Consider the following 17,947-nt stretch of genomic DNA (forward strand, 5'->3'; position numbering starts at 1 on the left):
ATTTCATACTTTTTCAATAAACAAATTTTTTACCATTTTCTTAAACACAAAACATAGGCGAAGCATTTTTACAATCATTATCAAGAACATTCCACAGTCTAATTCCTTGCACAGACGTGCAGCGTTCCTTCAAACTTGTTTGAATTTTAGGCTTCACGAACAATTCCAGTCCCTTGAGATTATAATTACCAACTCTCTTTATGAAGTGTAATTGAATTTTCCAAGGTAAAACATTTGTATGAGCTCTAAACGTTGTTTGTAGAAGTCTTTAATTCTTACGCTGAAGCCATCAGAGCAGCGCTGCCCGAAACCAGAAGTTCCGGTCTCTAATATATAAGGATCATCAGTGCCTGGTACGCCCACTACAGGCCTACGGCTGAATCGCAGACACTCTGAACAGCAAWGCTCATCTAACGTTTTTAACAACGGTTTATTATGTGTTGTCAAGGTGTTTCGGGCATGTACCTAAAACTATTTTAATCAGGACATTACAATAGTCTAACAATAGATTACAAAAGTCAAGCCTTAAAAAGGAAACTAAGACAAATGGTGYGGTGCTTTRAATCAGTATCTAACTAATAAATTCCTTCAATATTGGGCAGCCAATGAGAACAGTGAGCTTATTCTGCACTCGGGTTTTGACTTTGAACACGCCCAGTTCCCTCTCTATTACCATTCCTCTCTATTACCATTCCTCTCTATTCACAGATGTCAAACCAAACCTAAATGTGTAACATGATAACTAAGCTAATTCAAAACGCTTCATAGATCACAGATAAAAGTGTTCGGGTCTCGTTTAGCTGAGAGGTTTGAGAAAGTAGTTTGTTTCAGTAAAGCCAGGAGGCGGAGCTACAACCCTGCTAACTGAAACGGGAAGTTCAGAGCGAGGAGGCGGGGATAAGCGAATTCCTTTCMCTTTTTTATTTTGCAGCAAACCCGCAAAGTTATATCTGAATGACAAAGCAGCCGCAAAGGATGCTGGGAAAACAAAARAAAATTCTGACTTTTGCCAGTAGTTTTCAGTGTGGACTTTTATTGCTTGACAAATTTTTGTTTAAAATTTGGCGTGTCACGGTTGCATGTGAAACAGAATATTTTTGGGTTTATTAAGAATATGGAGACATGTATTCTAAGATTATTAACAAAAAAAACAATGATATTTTAGCAGAAGTGAAGTCTGTTAATTAATAAAACTAATGCAAATGCTAAATGGCTCAATAAAAATTAGTTACGCTATTAGCGAGTTAGCGGATGCACGGGACAGTGCCCACCTCTGTCCTGAAGGAACACGTACCGCTCACCACATTTCATGCTAGAGCTTTAACATTGGTTGTGAAACAATGAAGCCATTTTGGTTAAATCTTGAAAAAGAGTCAACTCTAAAGGTTTTGAACTCAGATCTTGTGTGATCAGTTTGTGCTCAGAGTTGAGGAAGACTCTTGGCTACATCCCACCAAATTTRAGCTCAATATCTAAAAAAATAACAGTTAACATTTTCTTTTGGCTAAGGTTGCTATGCTGTGGTGTCCATCTTGATCCAGTAGGTTACTTTGAGAGTTTTATTAAAATCCCTGCAGCGGTTCATGGACAAATGTTCACACAAATATGCTTCAAAGCATCATCRCCCGCTGTCTGCCGATCACAGCAATCGATCCTGTTCTACGAGCTGRAACCATCACAGCAACGCTATTAACCTACTTCTGAATGCACCACAGAACAAGACCACGTTTAGACATCAGTCTGCRCCCCCAAAGCTCTCTTTGAGGCCCCGACCCAATCAAACAGCCTGGTGGAAAAAAAAGCTTTATTAAAATGGATGATGTGCCCGACAGGGTGGTACGTCAGCGAGGCTGAGCGCGCCGTGAATCCCAGACGCCTTCCTCTAAAACTCTCCACTCTCACGGACTGTTAGCTCCAGTTTCTGCACCGGCGAGCCTCGCTCCCTCGGCCATCAGTCATGTTCAGGGGTCCGGGCAGGGGGCAGGGGCTCGGCTCGCTGSTCTAGCACCACAAGGCCCAATTATGAGAAGACTTTCAGACAGAAAATAGGTCAGATAAAAACAAGAAAACCAGGTAATTGAGTGTTTTTACAGTAGTCCTGAAACAGGAAGCAGCATGCTTCTGCAGAACCTTATTTTTTAATCAATAAATCAAACAAAGCAGCTTAAACTATATGCGAGCTGTATAAACGCTCATTAAACGGCAGGGGAAAGAGGAAAATGGTTGTTCAGGAGCTGCGGAAATACGCTGAAATCACAGCAATTTACACTGTGTCATCTTTTTAATCAAGCGCAAATATTGTACAACTTCAGCCTGTGTTTACCCACCTCCTCAGCTAAGTACACACTGCAGACGCTCACCAGCTAGGTGATCATTTTGTTGGCGATTTCAGACAGTCTGAGAAGAAGTTTTATTTATTTTCCAAGCCAGGTTTTAATTCGTGTGAAAACATTCAAATTTTTACTTTTTGCTAACCTTTTATAATTTTTTAGCTTTAAGCTAGCTTTTTCTTTACCTTTCATTCTCCTCCATTTGACCYAACTAGTTTCTAGCTAGCTAACTAACTAGTTTCAGCTTCTTTAGCCGATTTCAGGGAAATCATTCAGGGCATTTCCTCTCATTTTTCTTTAAACATTTTTTTCTTTACTCTTTGCAAGCCAAACAACCAGTGGACTTGTTTTCAGAAGCAGGTGCCGCAGGAACCTGTGGAGACTAATTGATGGCAGGCGGATGCAAAAGAAAACGCCTTAAAAAAACCTCCTTCTTCCTGTGCATTCATCCATTTGCAGTTATAAATCTCTGCAGATCTAATCTCCTGCTTTATGAAGGTGACTAATGCCCACACACTGTTTATATCACGGCTCGTGCAATTTAAGCAGCCAAATGAAGCATCTTTTACTAATGATGACTTTGTGCGAAACCACAGGAGAATGCAGAATATTATTATAATTCATTCTAAAATTAAAATAAAACGAGTTAAACCTAATTTAACTGTGATTTATGCATCACAACAAAGCTAAATTGTGAGGTAACTATGTATCTTATGTGGAAATAAAACAAGAATTTCATGTATTTATGAAAAACCTGGTAAGATGAAGTCCTCAAAAAAGAAATAAAATAAAAATAAAAATCATGCAGATTTTGGACTCTGTAAACACCCTCCTCATATGTTTTCTAAATAGCCTACTACTCTTGAAACTTTTGGACCTAACAACCCTACTGAGAGGAGAGGAGAAAAGTACTGAGCTGAACGAGACGACTGTAAATGAGAGCTGCTGCTTTGTCAGACAAATTTAATTKAWTTTGGAAGCCTTATCAACACAGACTGGCTTCATTCACTTCCTCCACTGCCATTGCTAAACTAACTAGCAGACACTGCGCAGAAAATCAACGTCGTTCAAAACTCCGCCTTCTGTTTGCTGATTGGCCCAGTTGAAATGCTCCCAAAGAAATCCTTGTCTATGGGAGAAATCCCAGACGAAGCAATTGAGTGGAACTGCGTAGGAAGGCAAGGGACAGGCTAATTATTAACTATTTTAATCGGTCAACCTGGTTTGTTGGGATAAAAACTAAAATCAAAGACAAAAAAACCCAAATGCACATAAAAATGTTGATGGAAACACAACTAATGAGATTTAGAAAATTGCTCGAGGGGCACCACCTGAAATCTCACCTAGGGCTCCAAACTGACTAGGGCCAGCTCTGGCTGAGGTAAAATCTGGTATGGAAGTAGCTGAGAATCATCCCAAACACATACTCTAAGTGCTGACTCATCAATCAACATCTTGTAATATTGTGAGATTATGTGTAATATTTAAGGTTTGAAATAACTTATTTAGTTAGTTCCTTATTAAAATGTTAGTTTGAAACTTGGGCATGAAAGGTGGTGGGTGAACTGAACAAATATGTAGTTTAGAATAAGCTTTTGTAACTTAAAGGGACAGCTCARATCTTTTTAAGTGGGGTTCGGTGGAAACGTTACACACAAATCCACACATATAAATTTTTTTTATTCCTTATCTTATTTTGTCTTATTTTAAACTCTATTGTTCCGTATTGCTGAACTCAACAACCTAAAGGAAAASTGACTCGCTTCCTTTTAGCAGAAGTATACAAATGTTTTAAAACAGCCAAATTAATGACGGCACTTGATTTACATAACCTTCCTGTATGTAAATGAAGGGCCTGCAGCTGGCTGGTGATGAAATGCTGAATCAAGCCCACACAGAACCAGAACTTGTGGCTTAAAATATTGCTTTTGTTTCTTGGCTGCAGGGTTGGTCGGGGGAAAACAAATAAAGAGCATCTCCGATGACTGAGCGCCGTATCATTAGGCTGACCACAATAAAACATCCTCGTCCGCATATTTCAGCGCTGCAGGATCACCTCAAGATTTTCCAAACAGTCATTAAACCCCTGGCGTGTCACGGGTCTATTCCTGCCTTTAACGGYCGGAAGGTATCAAATAAAACCAAAATGACGATAAATAAAGCGTCACCAGGGAKGGCGACGACAAAAATGGCTTTTTTCAAGTATGAAGAAAAGTGAACATCATGCTGATAAAAGGGGCCACATGAGTGAGTATTTATTACCAGCAGGGCTGCATGAATAAAAATTCCTCTTTTGGGCTTGATTCGTGCTGGGTGGTGTTTTTTTTTTAAATTTAACCGGGTTACGGCTACGATATTTAACGTACCTCTCCAGCTGACTCAGGCTGAMTGCTTACATTGGTATTTTTTGGGGCCTAGAGGAAGCGGTTGGAGGTTGATTTATGGTTCAGCCAGGACGGTGAGTTATGTTCACTAATTTTATAAAACTCCTGCAGCTTTGTTGATTATTCCACAATGGAGGAAGGTGGGGGGGGAAAAAGGGCACGTCTGCACGTTTATTTGCAGCGAAATAAGGTGTTCAGATTATTTTGATAGGTCCCATTATCCTAAAAAAGGGTGGTGAACAAAAACAACAACACTACAAAAGCAGCACAGCACAGAAAGCCAGGGTTAAATGATGAGAAAAACATTGGTGTAGTCACAAACCGTGTCTTTAGAGTGGCCCATTAGGAGGAAATAGGGGGAGCCATGCTTGTCACTTTTCATGCACATGGAGAGACTGGAAGATACCATTCCTAAAGAAGGGGAAGTAACAACCTAGACCAATCAATTAGTGATAGATCACTGAAAATGGACAGAAGATAAACTAGTGTTAGTCAAGACAGAAGAGACAAACAGTTAGCACGATTTTTAAAGCACAATTTAGTAAATCAGAATTCAACCCCAAATCGGAAAAAGTTGAGACGTGCAAAATTAAAACAAAACTAAAACACAGTGATTTGCTAATTTTATAAAGACATTAAAGACACTAAAAACATTTTAAAAACTGTATATCCCTTTTTAAATTATTTATTTATTTATTTTTGCAATGCTGGTGCCTTTCCAGATACACCAGCTGCCAATGTCATTGGCACTAATGTACCCCATACCATCAGAGAGGCAGGCTTTTTAACTGTGTTAATAACAGGCTGGGCAGTCCCACTTATTTAAAACAGAAGACTGGAAGCTGCACTTTTCTACCACTGGGCTGTTTTCAACTTTGCCTTTATGGACTGTAGAGAAGGGCTATTCTACTGGTTGCTTGTGTAACTTAAGTCTGGCCCACCAATGAAAAAATATTTTTATTATTATTTTTTACTTAGTTTATTATGAAAAATAGATTAGTCTTTTACATARAGCCATATATGTCAACTTGTACAGATTGTCCATAAATTGCAGATTTCCCTCCATTTTGCAGGTGAGAGGCATCGAGAAGTCTCACGGATTTTTTCAAATCTGATTTTTTATTTTTCAAAAATTCAGCTTCAAAATTATTTCACATCTCAGAGTCTGTAATAAAAAATATTAAATTAAACAACCATCTCTCACCTGCTTTGCCACTAGAAAAAGGTTCCCCACCTCTCCCCATCCTTCTTTCCCTGCTCTTCTGCGCTGCAGACTCAGTTGTCTGTTGACAGTCCGCTTGTCCTCCTCTTGTCCCCCGTTGTATCGCATTCGAGTAATACAAATTTTTTGTAATTACAGACTTTTAAGGGTTGAGATACAGTTTAACATTCTAAGGGGTTGAAGTGTTTCCCCTACCAATATCAGTCAACTGTCCCCAAATCCCACCCACCTAAATATTTGGCCCCTGAGCTGCTGACTTTGAGTAACCGTGTYCCCCTAAAGAATTTAGGTGAATAGCTCTGCTGTAGAAATAAAAAAATATGGGTTTTATGAAATATGCAAATGATTATTTACCAAATTCTTTCACTTTTTACACATCCCAACTTTTTCAAAAATGGGTTGTACAAGAGTATAAAAACAGAAGGTTTAATATGGATATAAATACATGCCAGAATATTTTATTAAAGATGTATTACAGCAAGTAAGAGTATACAGTTTAAGTGTTAAGAAATGATTCTGAAAAAGGTAATTCTCTGTTGAACATAAATGTTAGATGCTTACCGTACTCTGGGACCTGCCCTGTTCCCCTCTTCAGCAGGAGCCGAACTCGTCTGCCTCCAGATTTGATGAGCTCGATGGCCCTGGCGTGGGTCATGTCYCGAGTGCTCTCCCCGTTGATCTCAATGATTTGGTCTCCGACCTGCATGTTGTTGAGCAGAAAAGAAAGAATGTGTTAATAATTGACTGGAGAGGAAAAACAAAACTTGCAGCTGCAGCAGTGAAGGGACAAAAACAAACAAAAAGTAAACTAAGTTGTTAATGTGGAAAATATAAACAGCTATGAGCTGAAAATATTTTAGTTGATTAAAAAGACATTCCCATGAGAAAAAAATAACTTAGATTAGAGACTTTAACTGCAGGGACCAGAGACTAAAAAAGATTAATATAACACTGCCTGAGTAACCTTAATTAAGATCTATTTGTGTTTATTTGGGCTCTTTTACTTTTTCCACATTACGAGCCAGGGCTTCCCATCTAACAAACAAATCATTTTTAGTGTAGTTTTTCATTAAAATTGTTCTTTTATTAAATATTGACAATAAAAGGATTAATAGGAAGGGTGGAGGAGGAAGCCTCAACCAAAACAGGTGAGATAAATACTGGATTTGTTTATTTTGAAGGCTTTATGAACTAAAAAAAAAAAAAGACAAATTCCTTCTAGAAGATTGCTCTGGAAAAAGGAAAAGAAATCCAGAATGTAGAGAAATATGGAGACAAACAAATAAAACTGAACTTATTAAGATCATTATTTAGCAAATTCTTATACTTAATTTCATGGCTCCACCTCTTCAGGCTCTCTTCCACCTGCTCCATACTTTCACTACAGATCAGTGTCATCAGAAAAATGTCTGAATCTATAAAGACTCCCCCCACTTTCCTGAATGTATTTCCTCCAAGTAAAGGCTAGCTGTAATAGTTGTATGGTTTTGAAATCAAGACAATATCTACAGTGCATTAAAATCCTGAAACATTCCAGCACTTTCAGGACCTTGGACAGGTCCTTCAGCCCTGCACACAGTCTAAAGCAGATTACTAACCAGGGGTATGTGGAAACATTTCCCAGGTGTGTAAAAAATAAATAAAAATAGGACTGAGATATGTAGGGCCCTATGATTTCTGCAATGCAGAAATTGCAGATGGAAACATGGAATTAAAACAAAATGGAATCCAGCATAAAACGTGGAATCTCAACAGAATTTGCTCATTTGGGTGTGTCTCTGACGTATTTTGGACAATACAATGTATTTTAGACACTGGTGTTTTCTGCACCTGCCATTGCCTGCTTTAYGTATTTAATTACTTATTCACTTTCAAGTAGGGTTGGGTATTGAAAGGGTTTAATTAGATACCGGTGCTAAATCGACACTTTCAAAATGGTACCGGTTCCTAAATGGTATTTAAATCGGTACTTTAAAAATAAATAAATAAATAAAACACACACACTCACACAGAGGTTTATGAAGCAATGACTATTTCTGAGGCAAAGTCAAACTTGAAATTGACCAACATATTAACTTAAAACCATTAATAATTTGTCTTTACATCAAATATTCTTAAAGCATTTGTTGTAGGTGGAAGTTTCTGCATCMTAWTTTGTAAAGTGACACCACACTTTGGACTGTTTTGCTTTCRACATCTCGAMTATAATATATAATATATAACTGTTAACTGCAGCAGCACCTGTTTAGCCCCTCTCCATGAACTCGGTTCTACTCGATTCACTTTGGGACAGGTCGGTTCTGCTCAGTGTCTGTGTGTCTCCACGCAGTGTGTCCCTCACTCTGTGGRTGTGATAATGTGTGGACCATCCGCAGCAGCTTCAACTGTTGTATTAAAAAAACAATAATAATAATTAAAATTAAATTAAAAAGCCGTTGTGGTCTTACCGTTCGGACTTCACTTTTAATTAATCAATTAATTTATTTATTTTCATGGTGCTGTTTATAGATAGGTGCTTGTGTAACCATGGGCGGTCATTTGTTGGAAACCTCCCGTCTGCTCAGCTTCGTCTCCTTCAGCTCTCTCTAGGAAGTGTTTACAAGTTCTGCCTTTCTAAAGATCACCAAAAAGGCAGTTTTTTCACCACGTCATCGTATCGTGCTGCACACTTATATTCCTAAACAARAGCAGCTCTCTCCACGAGGAAACTTGCTGTCAATCAATCCAAGAGTTAATCCACAGGCAGAATTCTGCTGACATCAAAATCATAGCTGCTGTACTCGTCTTCTACCCAAACCACCGGAGAGGAGGTTCTGAAACAGCGCGGCTGTGGAGCGCGCTTGGACAGGCACATTGGGCCGAGACCGAGCCAAGTCGAACCTCGTACAAGAGCGTCTGTGGAGACTGTGTGCCAAGGCTGTCACTGTTAACAGTGAACACCAGAGGGCGCAAATTAACAGCTTTCTTTGAGGCACCGAAGTTAAGAGTTGTGTTTCGGTCTGTGTACTACCGTTAATGTTCGCTCCGGTGCCATACTGGAACMGAGTTTCGGTACCCAACCCTACTTTCAAGGCAACGTTTTTAATCTTTGTTTAATTTGAGTTGAAAAAAATGCCTGAGAACTAAACATTCTAGGGGGTAAAATAAATATTTTTCATTTAATAATCAGTTGTAGTACATTATAGTTTTGGAGAATCATCATTAAGTTTGGCTGAAGGAGTACTAGTGGTATGACAAAATGGCTCAGGGTTCACACAAGTCTAAAAAGGTTGGGAACCACTGAATTAAAATATAAGCTGCTTGTGCATGCATTCATGTCGAACTTTAACTCTGCAATATAAAAACTYCAGTTTTAGTGTCTTCAAGGAAAGAATTAGTCTTTAAATTTTTTTAGGCACAAACTTCATGGCTAATGACTCAAAAACCGYCGTGTGCGAGTTCAGATCAGTACAGAAGCTGCGTTTATAGATTTTGGTGCATCAATAAAGCTCTTTGACCAGCAACTGTGAAGCATGTGGAGAAAATAAATTAGAGGAGCTAATGTGCCCCATTCTGGTGTACAAATGACAAAAAAAGCAGATCAAAATAAGTCGCATAAACCTTGTTTTTATCACTTCATCCAGATGAATAACCACAGGAAAAAAAAAACAGGTTTGTTCGAAGACATAAATATCAGCTGGACTGTTTTTTTTTTTTTCCTGGGCCTGCGAGAGACAGCTCTGAGGTTGACTAATGGGGAGGATTCATGAGGAACAAGATGAAATGAGCTGCACAATTACGCTAACAAATGGAGAAGTCATCCAGTAATCGTCGGGGCATTTTGAAGTCAGGAGAGAGGGAAGCGGGTGGGGGGTGGAACATTAGGTGTCATTACAGTGGTCTGAGGMGAGGTGGAAGAGGTGGAGGGCAAAACAGTTCGCTTGTTAATTCTGACCTCCAAACAGCCGAGCAGATTTTCAATCTTCATCTTCAATAAAAAGGGGAATAAACCTGAATGGACAGCGTGTGAATGMTGAAACCAGAGAGCGTGACGTGGAAACGAAGAGGGAGTTGTCTCAATTAGACTCTCTGCACACTAAAAGCGCAGATTTATTGATGAGTCAAAGGGTTAAAAATCTGTTGAAATGGCATTTTTTTGTTATAATAAATCACTTCACTTTAAAAGCAGCTGTTAAAAGGTTAAAAAACTTCTGCTGAATAGATTGTGTTTGTAATAATAAAAGAAATCTTCATATTAAGATATTAAAACATCTTGTTGAGTTTATCTTGAGACATATTAAAGATCTGTAGAAAGAAGAAACAGTTACATTTGTTGTTTAATTTTCAGTAAAAGGGCACACATTTTCAAATTAAGATATAAAATAATGATTTGCAAAATAATAAAACTTTTAATGATACAGATAAAAAGCTTAACCTGAGATATTGGTTTGGAATAAACACTAATGTTTGTTGCTTTAAAACCTGCAGATAGCTGTGAAAAAGTTTTAAACCACTCTTCAAATCCAAATATCTGGATATTGTAATCTGTATGAATCATTTTCTGGACTTACTGAAGATCTTTTAAAATCTTTTTGTTTTTTTTAGTTGCTTTATAACTCATTTTCTGAGCAGTATTTTCCAGCACTTTGTGCAGTTTGTGCTCAAATACACTGAGAAAAACAGAGAAGTGGAAGACTAGGCCCATCAACAGCGGATTCTTCAGGTGATTATTTATTGTGTGACAAGTTTTTAGCTAATGTCTCACTGGGTATCCCATTATTAGTGATAAAATGTTTGTTTTGTGCCCAGGTTGTCTAAATAGAATCTGATTAGAAAACTTGCTTGAGCCTTTTAAACTAAAATCATCAATAAAACAAGCAATTCAATATGTCCTAAAACAGAGCCTTGTGGGACGCCCATTCTGCAGTCTTAAAAGGTTGATGTAATGTTGTTAATGGTGACATGTTCTGTTTTGTAAAACTAGTTATGAACCAATGAAGAGCTTTTTGAGAGAAATTTAACTCAAGTTTAAGAAGGTTGATCTCGTGATTCAGAGTAAAGTGTCGTTTTAGGAATAACAAACTGCATTACTCTTGGTTTAAGATTATTTAAATATTGTAGATTTTGTAAAACTCAGAGTTTTAACTCTGTTTCTATGATTTCGGCATCTTGTTGCTTCCTTTCTGCTTTGTGTAGCCGACTTTAATTTACATTTGTGAATTCGTATTTGCACACTATTTCAGTTTTGTTTTTACATCACATGCATTTCCACTCATGGTCATATTTCACAGCAGCTCGTATGCTTGAATATAAGTACCCCCCCTGAGGGAATTCCTCCTCCTCCTCCTTTTTCCTCGTGCGTCTGGGCTCACTGGACTGGACGGACTATACCACCATCCAGGAGGGAGAGTAATACCTCCCTCAGGGGCATTTTGCACACATTATCTTTGACAGGTTCATTACAGATAAGAAATGTAGAGCATACTCAGGCTATCAGCCCCAAACACAAAGGTTGTTAAAGATGCAAGAATGGGAAGAAGAAAGCAAAGGAGATTGACAAATACAGGGGAAAATATAAAGCTCCTACAGATGTAATTTATTTTGGTGTACAGAGCCGTGATGGAGCTCGACAAAAAGTCAAGGGCTCCATTTCAACAATTTGTTGTTACATAATTATAAATTCAGAAAATGTGTGCGCTCCCTTTGATACTTCAGCCACTAAAGCAAAAAGGGAGGCGCAGCTGTGCAAACATTTAAGCATAGTTTACGTTTAGGTATTCCTTTTATCTAACTAATTTTGATGTATGCTACAAGCAGGGAAGAGAGGAGTTTTGGAATCATGGGGAGGAGATTTCTGGGCTTCATGAGGACAAAATGACAAACACAAGCTTAAGATGTTGCTACAAGGAGAGAAAAGTCATTGATAACATCACACAATTATAGTGAGMGACCACCGTGTAATCCAGAACGATAGGGAGTCGCTTAACCTTTAAAGAGGGGTGCAAAAGCTTTGGCAAAAAAAAAAAAAGACTTTATACCCTCATTCTCCCGTTGCGGATGGCTGGTCCATCTTCGGCGAGACGCAAGACGAACAGGTCCATTTTGTACTCCCACCCTCCTCGGATGCTAAACCCGAAGCCCTTCACGCTCTTCTCCAGCTCCACCGTGAAGAAGTCGAAGTCTTGCGAGAGCTGAAATGGACACAGATCAAACCTGATTAGATGCTGTGAGGAGCAAATGTGGGGAAACAATCCAACTGAGATGTATAAGAAAGGCTTCAACAGCAACAATGAAGAAAAAAAAAACAATAAAACTCGATAGAAACAACAGAATATAACAGTGATTGTGTGAAAAACATGCCACAGAAATGGTCGTTGAGCATTTCTAAATTGACCCATTCACAGCTCTTAACAGCTAAATCAGCTGAAAGAGCAATTAGCTAAAATCAGCTCACCAACAAACACATTTTAATATTCTAAGTAAATAACGTAATGAGGCAGTGCAAAAWTCTGAAAGGTTTAATTGAAGCGATTAATCATCAAAATCCCCATTCAAGTGTGTAGTCGTCAAAAAGCATTAATGTGATTATTTTAAATAAATATTAAAATCACAGTCTGATCATAAAAGGTAAACATTTGGCCAAAAACAAACAAAAAAAAAAGTCATTCGCTTTTTGGTTTATGCCAAATCTAGAAGAAATCTGGCTATTTAAAATGGTATTTACTTTGTTAAATCTGCTTAATAGTGTGGTTTGTTTTGGGGTTTATGCCTGGCAGATCAAACATCACTGTCTGCAGCTGGTGGACACAAAACAGTCAAACCCAAGGCCTTAGAACCAAACAAAATGATACAAATCGTGGTTAAATTATCAACAGATGGGTGATAAATCCAGAAGCTTTCTCTTTTGCATTATTTATTGTGGTTTGACACATTAAAATATTGATTTTAAAGAAACTTTACTGCCATATTCAGTGGAAACAGATCAGAACTTATTTCATAGATGTTTGTTCTTACTTGAACTGGAGGCATTCTGTAGTCTGGGATGGCAAACTGCCTGGTGTCGGAGGCTAACTGTCTGTAGTCGAGCAGCGGTGGGTGTCTGTAGTCCAGCGTTGGCGGCTGCCTGTAGTCCGCCACAGGAGGGTGCCGATAATCTACCGGAGGTTGCCGGTAATCCGTGAAGGGTGGCTGTCGGATGTCWGGTTTCACGTCCTGCCTCGCCTTCACCTCAGACCTGTAACTACGAGACAAACCRGGCTGAAAGAAACCGCTTGCTTTGAGCTTCACAACCAGTAGTTTTCAGTTAAAGCAGGAAAACTACATTCAGGAATCTTATAAAATGTTAATGTAAAAAAAAAAAGAAAAGAAAAAAAAGATCTCCTCTGAAGTGGATGCTGAATAAAAAAACATGTGGATCTTGTGTAAAGCAGAGGGAAAGACAATGACGCTGAGGGTTTTGGACTCTGTAGTTCTTGGTAAAATATGCAGCAGATCTCTGTAAAGCRGCGGTACACGTACTGTAAATTATTCAGCAGTCCACAAAACATAAGTGATGTTACACAACAAACTTTGGGAGAAAGAACGTGAATGATGAACAGAGATAAAAAAAAAAACAGTAATGTTGGCAAAAGGAGGAAAAAGTAGACAAAATATAAGAGACAAAAAGAAAATCAGAAGAGATCAAACAAACATCTCAGTGGTAGCTGTATTCCCAGAGGACAGAAAATATTTAAAAAGCATCAGAAAATGTACAACACAACTATGAAACACATCCCAGCTCTTTGTGTTTTACCTGCCGTCGTGGGTGTAGGTCTGTGGTGGAGGGGCGGGAAGCTGGGTCACCGGGCTCTGATGGGGCACCAGGTTGGGCAGAACCGCAGGGGTGTGTGGTTCCGTCGGTGCTTGGTTGGACTGGGAGGCTGCGGGGTTGGGATGGGTCTTCGGACTGTGCTGCTGCGCCATGGGGCTCTGCTTCTCAGAGGTGGGGGCTGATGGAGGGTTGCTGACCTCTGTGATACAGAAATATATTACTTTTAGAGCGTATTTCCCTCCAACTCATGCTTCTTATTGTTTGTTTTGAGCCACTAGGGGGCAGCAGAACAAACAACTATTTTAAATTTCATCATCCGGATCAAAAATATTTCTTTGTTCTTTTGTGTTTAAACTTTTAACACTCAAAAATATGACTTTTGATGGTATTTTTATTAGACAAATCAAAAAATATATATGTAGTTTTTATTTCAAGCAAATCATATACACGGACCAAATGCATGCTGGGAACCCTGTTGACCACAAGAGAGGGTTAAGGTGAATAATGTATTTTAGTCCTGATGACTAGAAAGTAAGTATTTGCTTCTTTCATTGCTTTAATTAAAACAGCCCATTTAGAATATTTTACATGATTCTTCTCTCCTGCCTGTGAGATTGTTCTCAGCTAAATAAGTGTCAGTTTCTAAAAACGCACCTGGAGGAGAGAAAAAGCCTGTAAAAGGAGCATCAAAAAGTGATGCACAGGTGGGTCCTTTACAAAAAGCATCTGGAACACAAAATGGTGCAAATGTTTTAAAACATCTTCATATTTGACTTACAGGGAGCTGGATTTTTAAAGGGACTACTGTATATCATGTAAAATCAACTTTTTTTGAGTTTTATATCATGTTATCCTCTCATCAAAAACATGCCCAAAGTCTTACTTTGACTCATTCATGCATGTTTGAGAAATCCTGTAGTGTCCTGAGGCAGCAGGCAGGGGAGCAAAAACGATAGGTTGGGACTAGAACCGCCTCCGCATCTGGGCTGTGTCTCTAAGCYGAGCTTCCTCATCACGGAGCGCACCTCCCCACCCCCACACACCCTGCACATGACTCCTGCAGGCTCTCGGCAGTAATAAAGCAAACAACGAGTGAAACTGAAATTGTCTGCTGAGCTCCTAACGCTACTTCTCACTCAGTGAAGCTCTTTTCAGATTTAAAATACATTTGAGGAAATGTATTTTCAGATGCCAAGTAAACTGCATCATAGCGCACGCGCGAAACCCCCCCCCCCGGCMCCAAAATGGGATGGGACAGAAGCGGAAGGTGGTTCTTAAAGAGACAGAGGCCAATTTCAAGGTGTTTAGAGGAGGAAGTGATGAGAAGACAAGTTTATTTTCTATTTAAACATAAAAACAGCATTTTAATATCAATTAAAGGTGACAGATACTTTATTATGGTATAGTATTTAAATATGTGCCTGAGAAACATTATATTGCCCCTTTAAAGAATCCTTTAAACTGGTCTTGATCAATCATTTCTCCAGGTTTTTTTAAATGTCTTTGAAATATTATCTTTGGACACTGGGTACTTATTTACAAAATAAATAAATAAATAAAATTCTGTACAGTTGCTCTTAAACCAGAGAATAAAATTAGGTTTAACAATTGACAATACGAAAATACAATATTCAATAGATGAACAGTATTATAAGCATTTAAAATACATACAAAATTATATTAAAACACTGTATGGTGCCTATTTCTTGTGAGTGAAACTGTTACATTTGGCACTTTTTTAAGAGTCGTTTTTTTTTGTCCTGAATGAATCGTAGAGCTGAGTTAATATTTTAAAACATTTCTTTAATCATGGTCAGGTACTTGACAGAAAATAAGTGAAAAAAACCCTGTGAAAGTGAAAAAAACTTTGAAAGACTTATAGAAAGCCTGAAAATACAATTATCAAAACTCCAATGATGGGCTAAAAGCTAATCTAATGTTCAATTTTGCCTAAACTGCACAACATAAAATTCCCTCATTCATAAATGATCACAGACTTACGTCTTGGTTTTTGTTATTTTGTATATTAGAAAACAAAACAGTTTTTGTTTCAGCTAATACATATCAATGGTTTTGCAACAGAGTCTCTCGCAGTTTTTGTTGTGACAATGTGGGGGCTCGTCCGGGATTTTAACTCGAGATCTCTCTTTTAAAGATTACTAGAAAGTCTGGCTTCTTAGAAGCAGAATGCAATGATTCAAGACTTTTTCCTCTGCATCATTAAAAATAGTTTTCTAATAGTAATGCTTTAACTTGTATCTCTGAAGCAAAAACATGGTTACTGTTGTTTGGATAACTTTTTTCTTCCCCTAGTTCTCCCTCATAGCAGTCCATTTCTGTAAGACGAGACTAAAAAATGAGGAGAGAAATGAAAGTGTCAGGAATGTACAAATTAAGAAATGAAAGAAGTGAAATTTCATTCTTCAATGCTTTTGTTGGCTGATTACYTCCATCACTTGCCTGCCAGGAAAACAATAAGAAAATCACAATAGGATAAAAGTTGCCCAACCAATACAGACAATACAAGTCAATTAATTAGAAAGGAATTGTTTTACTGCAGAACTAATGGTCGAAGCCTCCACAAAAATATCTCCAATGTTTAATGCTGAGAATGGCAAAACAGCAGAACAATGCAAGCAGATGTAAGGAGGCAGTTTGTCCATCTGTTAATGTAGGTCAGCTGCATTTATTGTAGCAACTTTAAGCCCACTAGGAATATATGTTCGTGCCCAACAGAATCTCATTGTTGAAAGCTTAGAAGATTCTCTGAAAGCTTGAAATGATTAAAATTGTTGGGATTACCAGTGTCTTTTTAAGGAAATAACATTACATCACTGTCCGGAGCAACTTGTCCACATGTAGGGTCTGCTTACCGTCCTGTGCGATGATCCTCAGCGTGACACTCAGGCCTGCGTCTTTGATCAGCTTGACGATGTCGGCGTGTGGCATGTTGACGATGGACTGACCATTCACCGCCAGGATCCGGTCGCCCACCTTCAGCTTCCCGCAGCGGTCGGCCGGGCTGCCCTCGATGATGCGGCCGATCTTGTGGGGCACAGCTGTGGGAAAGAGAGGCTCTCAGCAGCGGATCAGTTTTATTTTTTCTTTCTTTGTTTTTTCCCCTCTCTCCTGTCCGTGCTCACACCAAACTCACTCACGGACTGACAGAATCTGTTGCTGTCTTTCTCATTCTGCAGTTCAGCCCAGGMTTACGTAAGATATCCAGAATATTTTTGTGTGTGTGGGCGAAGCACTGATGCTCACAGCAGCATAGTAGAGATGTGTGTGACTGACGTGCTGTGGAAGGATATGTATAATTGACAAGCTAGACTGAGAGATGCTTCACTTTTTATTCAGCTGTGACTAACTACCTTGTCTACTAAAGTTTGGCACTCATCTTAGTAGCAGTTAACATGCTTCTATGAGGATTCATCACCTGAAGCAGCTGTTCTGACTGACTGTAGACAAGCATCTACTTGACTCCACAACAATGACTGGACTCACTGTTCGTTGTGGCCGTTTCCGGCCGGTTCAGCGAGCTGATTATGACGAAGCCGAAGCCCTCGCTCTCCTTTCGGCTGATGCTGACGTCGCTGGGTTGCGCGTTAGCAGTTGACGTCCCGTCTGAAACRGCAGTGGCGTTGCCCATGTTGGTGCCGGGAGCCTGGGCTGTGCTGTTCCCATACGTAAAGTCGCTGCGCGGGGAGCTGTGCTGCGTGGAGACGGAGCCCGAGCTTTGGCCGTTCTTCGGACAAGACTCGCCTGCAGGGGGTGGTAGAGAACTTAGCTGTCTGTCAAACAGGATGATGATGCCAACAARTCAGCAGATTGAATCATCGCTATGTATTTGAGCAAAATAAGGCAAGTTCATTTTAGGTAAACTTTTACGGGAGCATAAGAAGTGACATTATAGAGGTTTATGTAACAGAAAACAGTCATTTTGAACAAAAAGGTACTAATACAGGTACTAGTAAAGTTTCGTATTTTAACATTAAGATTGCATTTTTTGTAATCATAATTTGTTTGTTTATAATGTAATGTTTATGAACTTTTAGCATCACTTATTAAAAAACTAAAGTGAAAGTATTTATGTATTTGTGTAATTCTGACAGTTCAGATTAGAGAAAATCTACAACAAATTAGGGCTGCCACGATTAATCAATTAACCGACAACTAATCGATTATTAAAATAATCGATAACTAATTTAATAATCGATTAATC

The 17,947-nt window shown here is 38.8% G+C and overlaps 1 protein-coding gene across 9 annotated transcripts in view; it reads right to left on the reverse strand.

The window, feature by feature from the left end:
* Positions 1 to 17,947, reverse strand: part of magi2a (membrane associated guanylate kinase, WW and PDZ domain containing 2a) — a gene marked incomplete at its 5' end in the record, with an annotated part of 97,574 nt that overhangs the window by 4,090 nt on the left and 75,537 nt on the right. For 5 of the 9 annotated variants that reach the window (XM_014004279.1, XM_014004277.1, XM_014004274.1 and 2 more), the window contains 6 exon segments: positions 6,498 to 6,636; positions 11,954 to 12,106; positions 12,930 to 13,155; positions 13,708 to 13,924; positions 16,599 to 16,784; positions 17,230 to 17,487. In XM_014004279.1, the coding sequence (XP_013859733.1) occupies positions 6,498 to 6,636; positions 11,954 to 12,106; positions 12,930 to 13,155; positions 13,708 to 13,924; positions 16,599 to 16,784; positions 17,230 to 17,487 (1,179 nt within the window). 9 annotated transcript variants of the gene reach the window in all.

Source organism: Austrofundulus limnaeus, unplaced genomic scaffold (assembly GCF_001266775.1).
Source record: "Austrofundulus limnaeus strain Quisiro unplaced genomic scaffold, Austrofundulus_limnaeus-1.0 Scaffold22, whole genome shotgun sequence".
Classification (NCBI taxonomy): domain Eukaryota; kingdom Metazoa; phylum Chordata; class Actinopteri; order Cyprinodontiformes; family Rivulidae; genus Austrofundulus; species Austrofundulus limnaeus.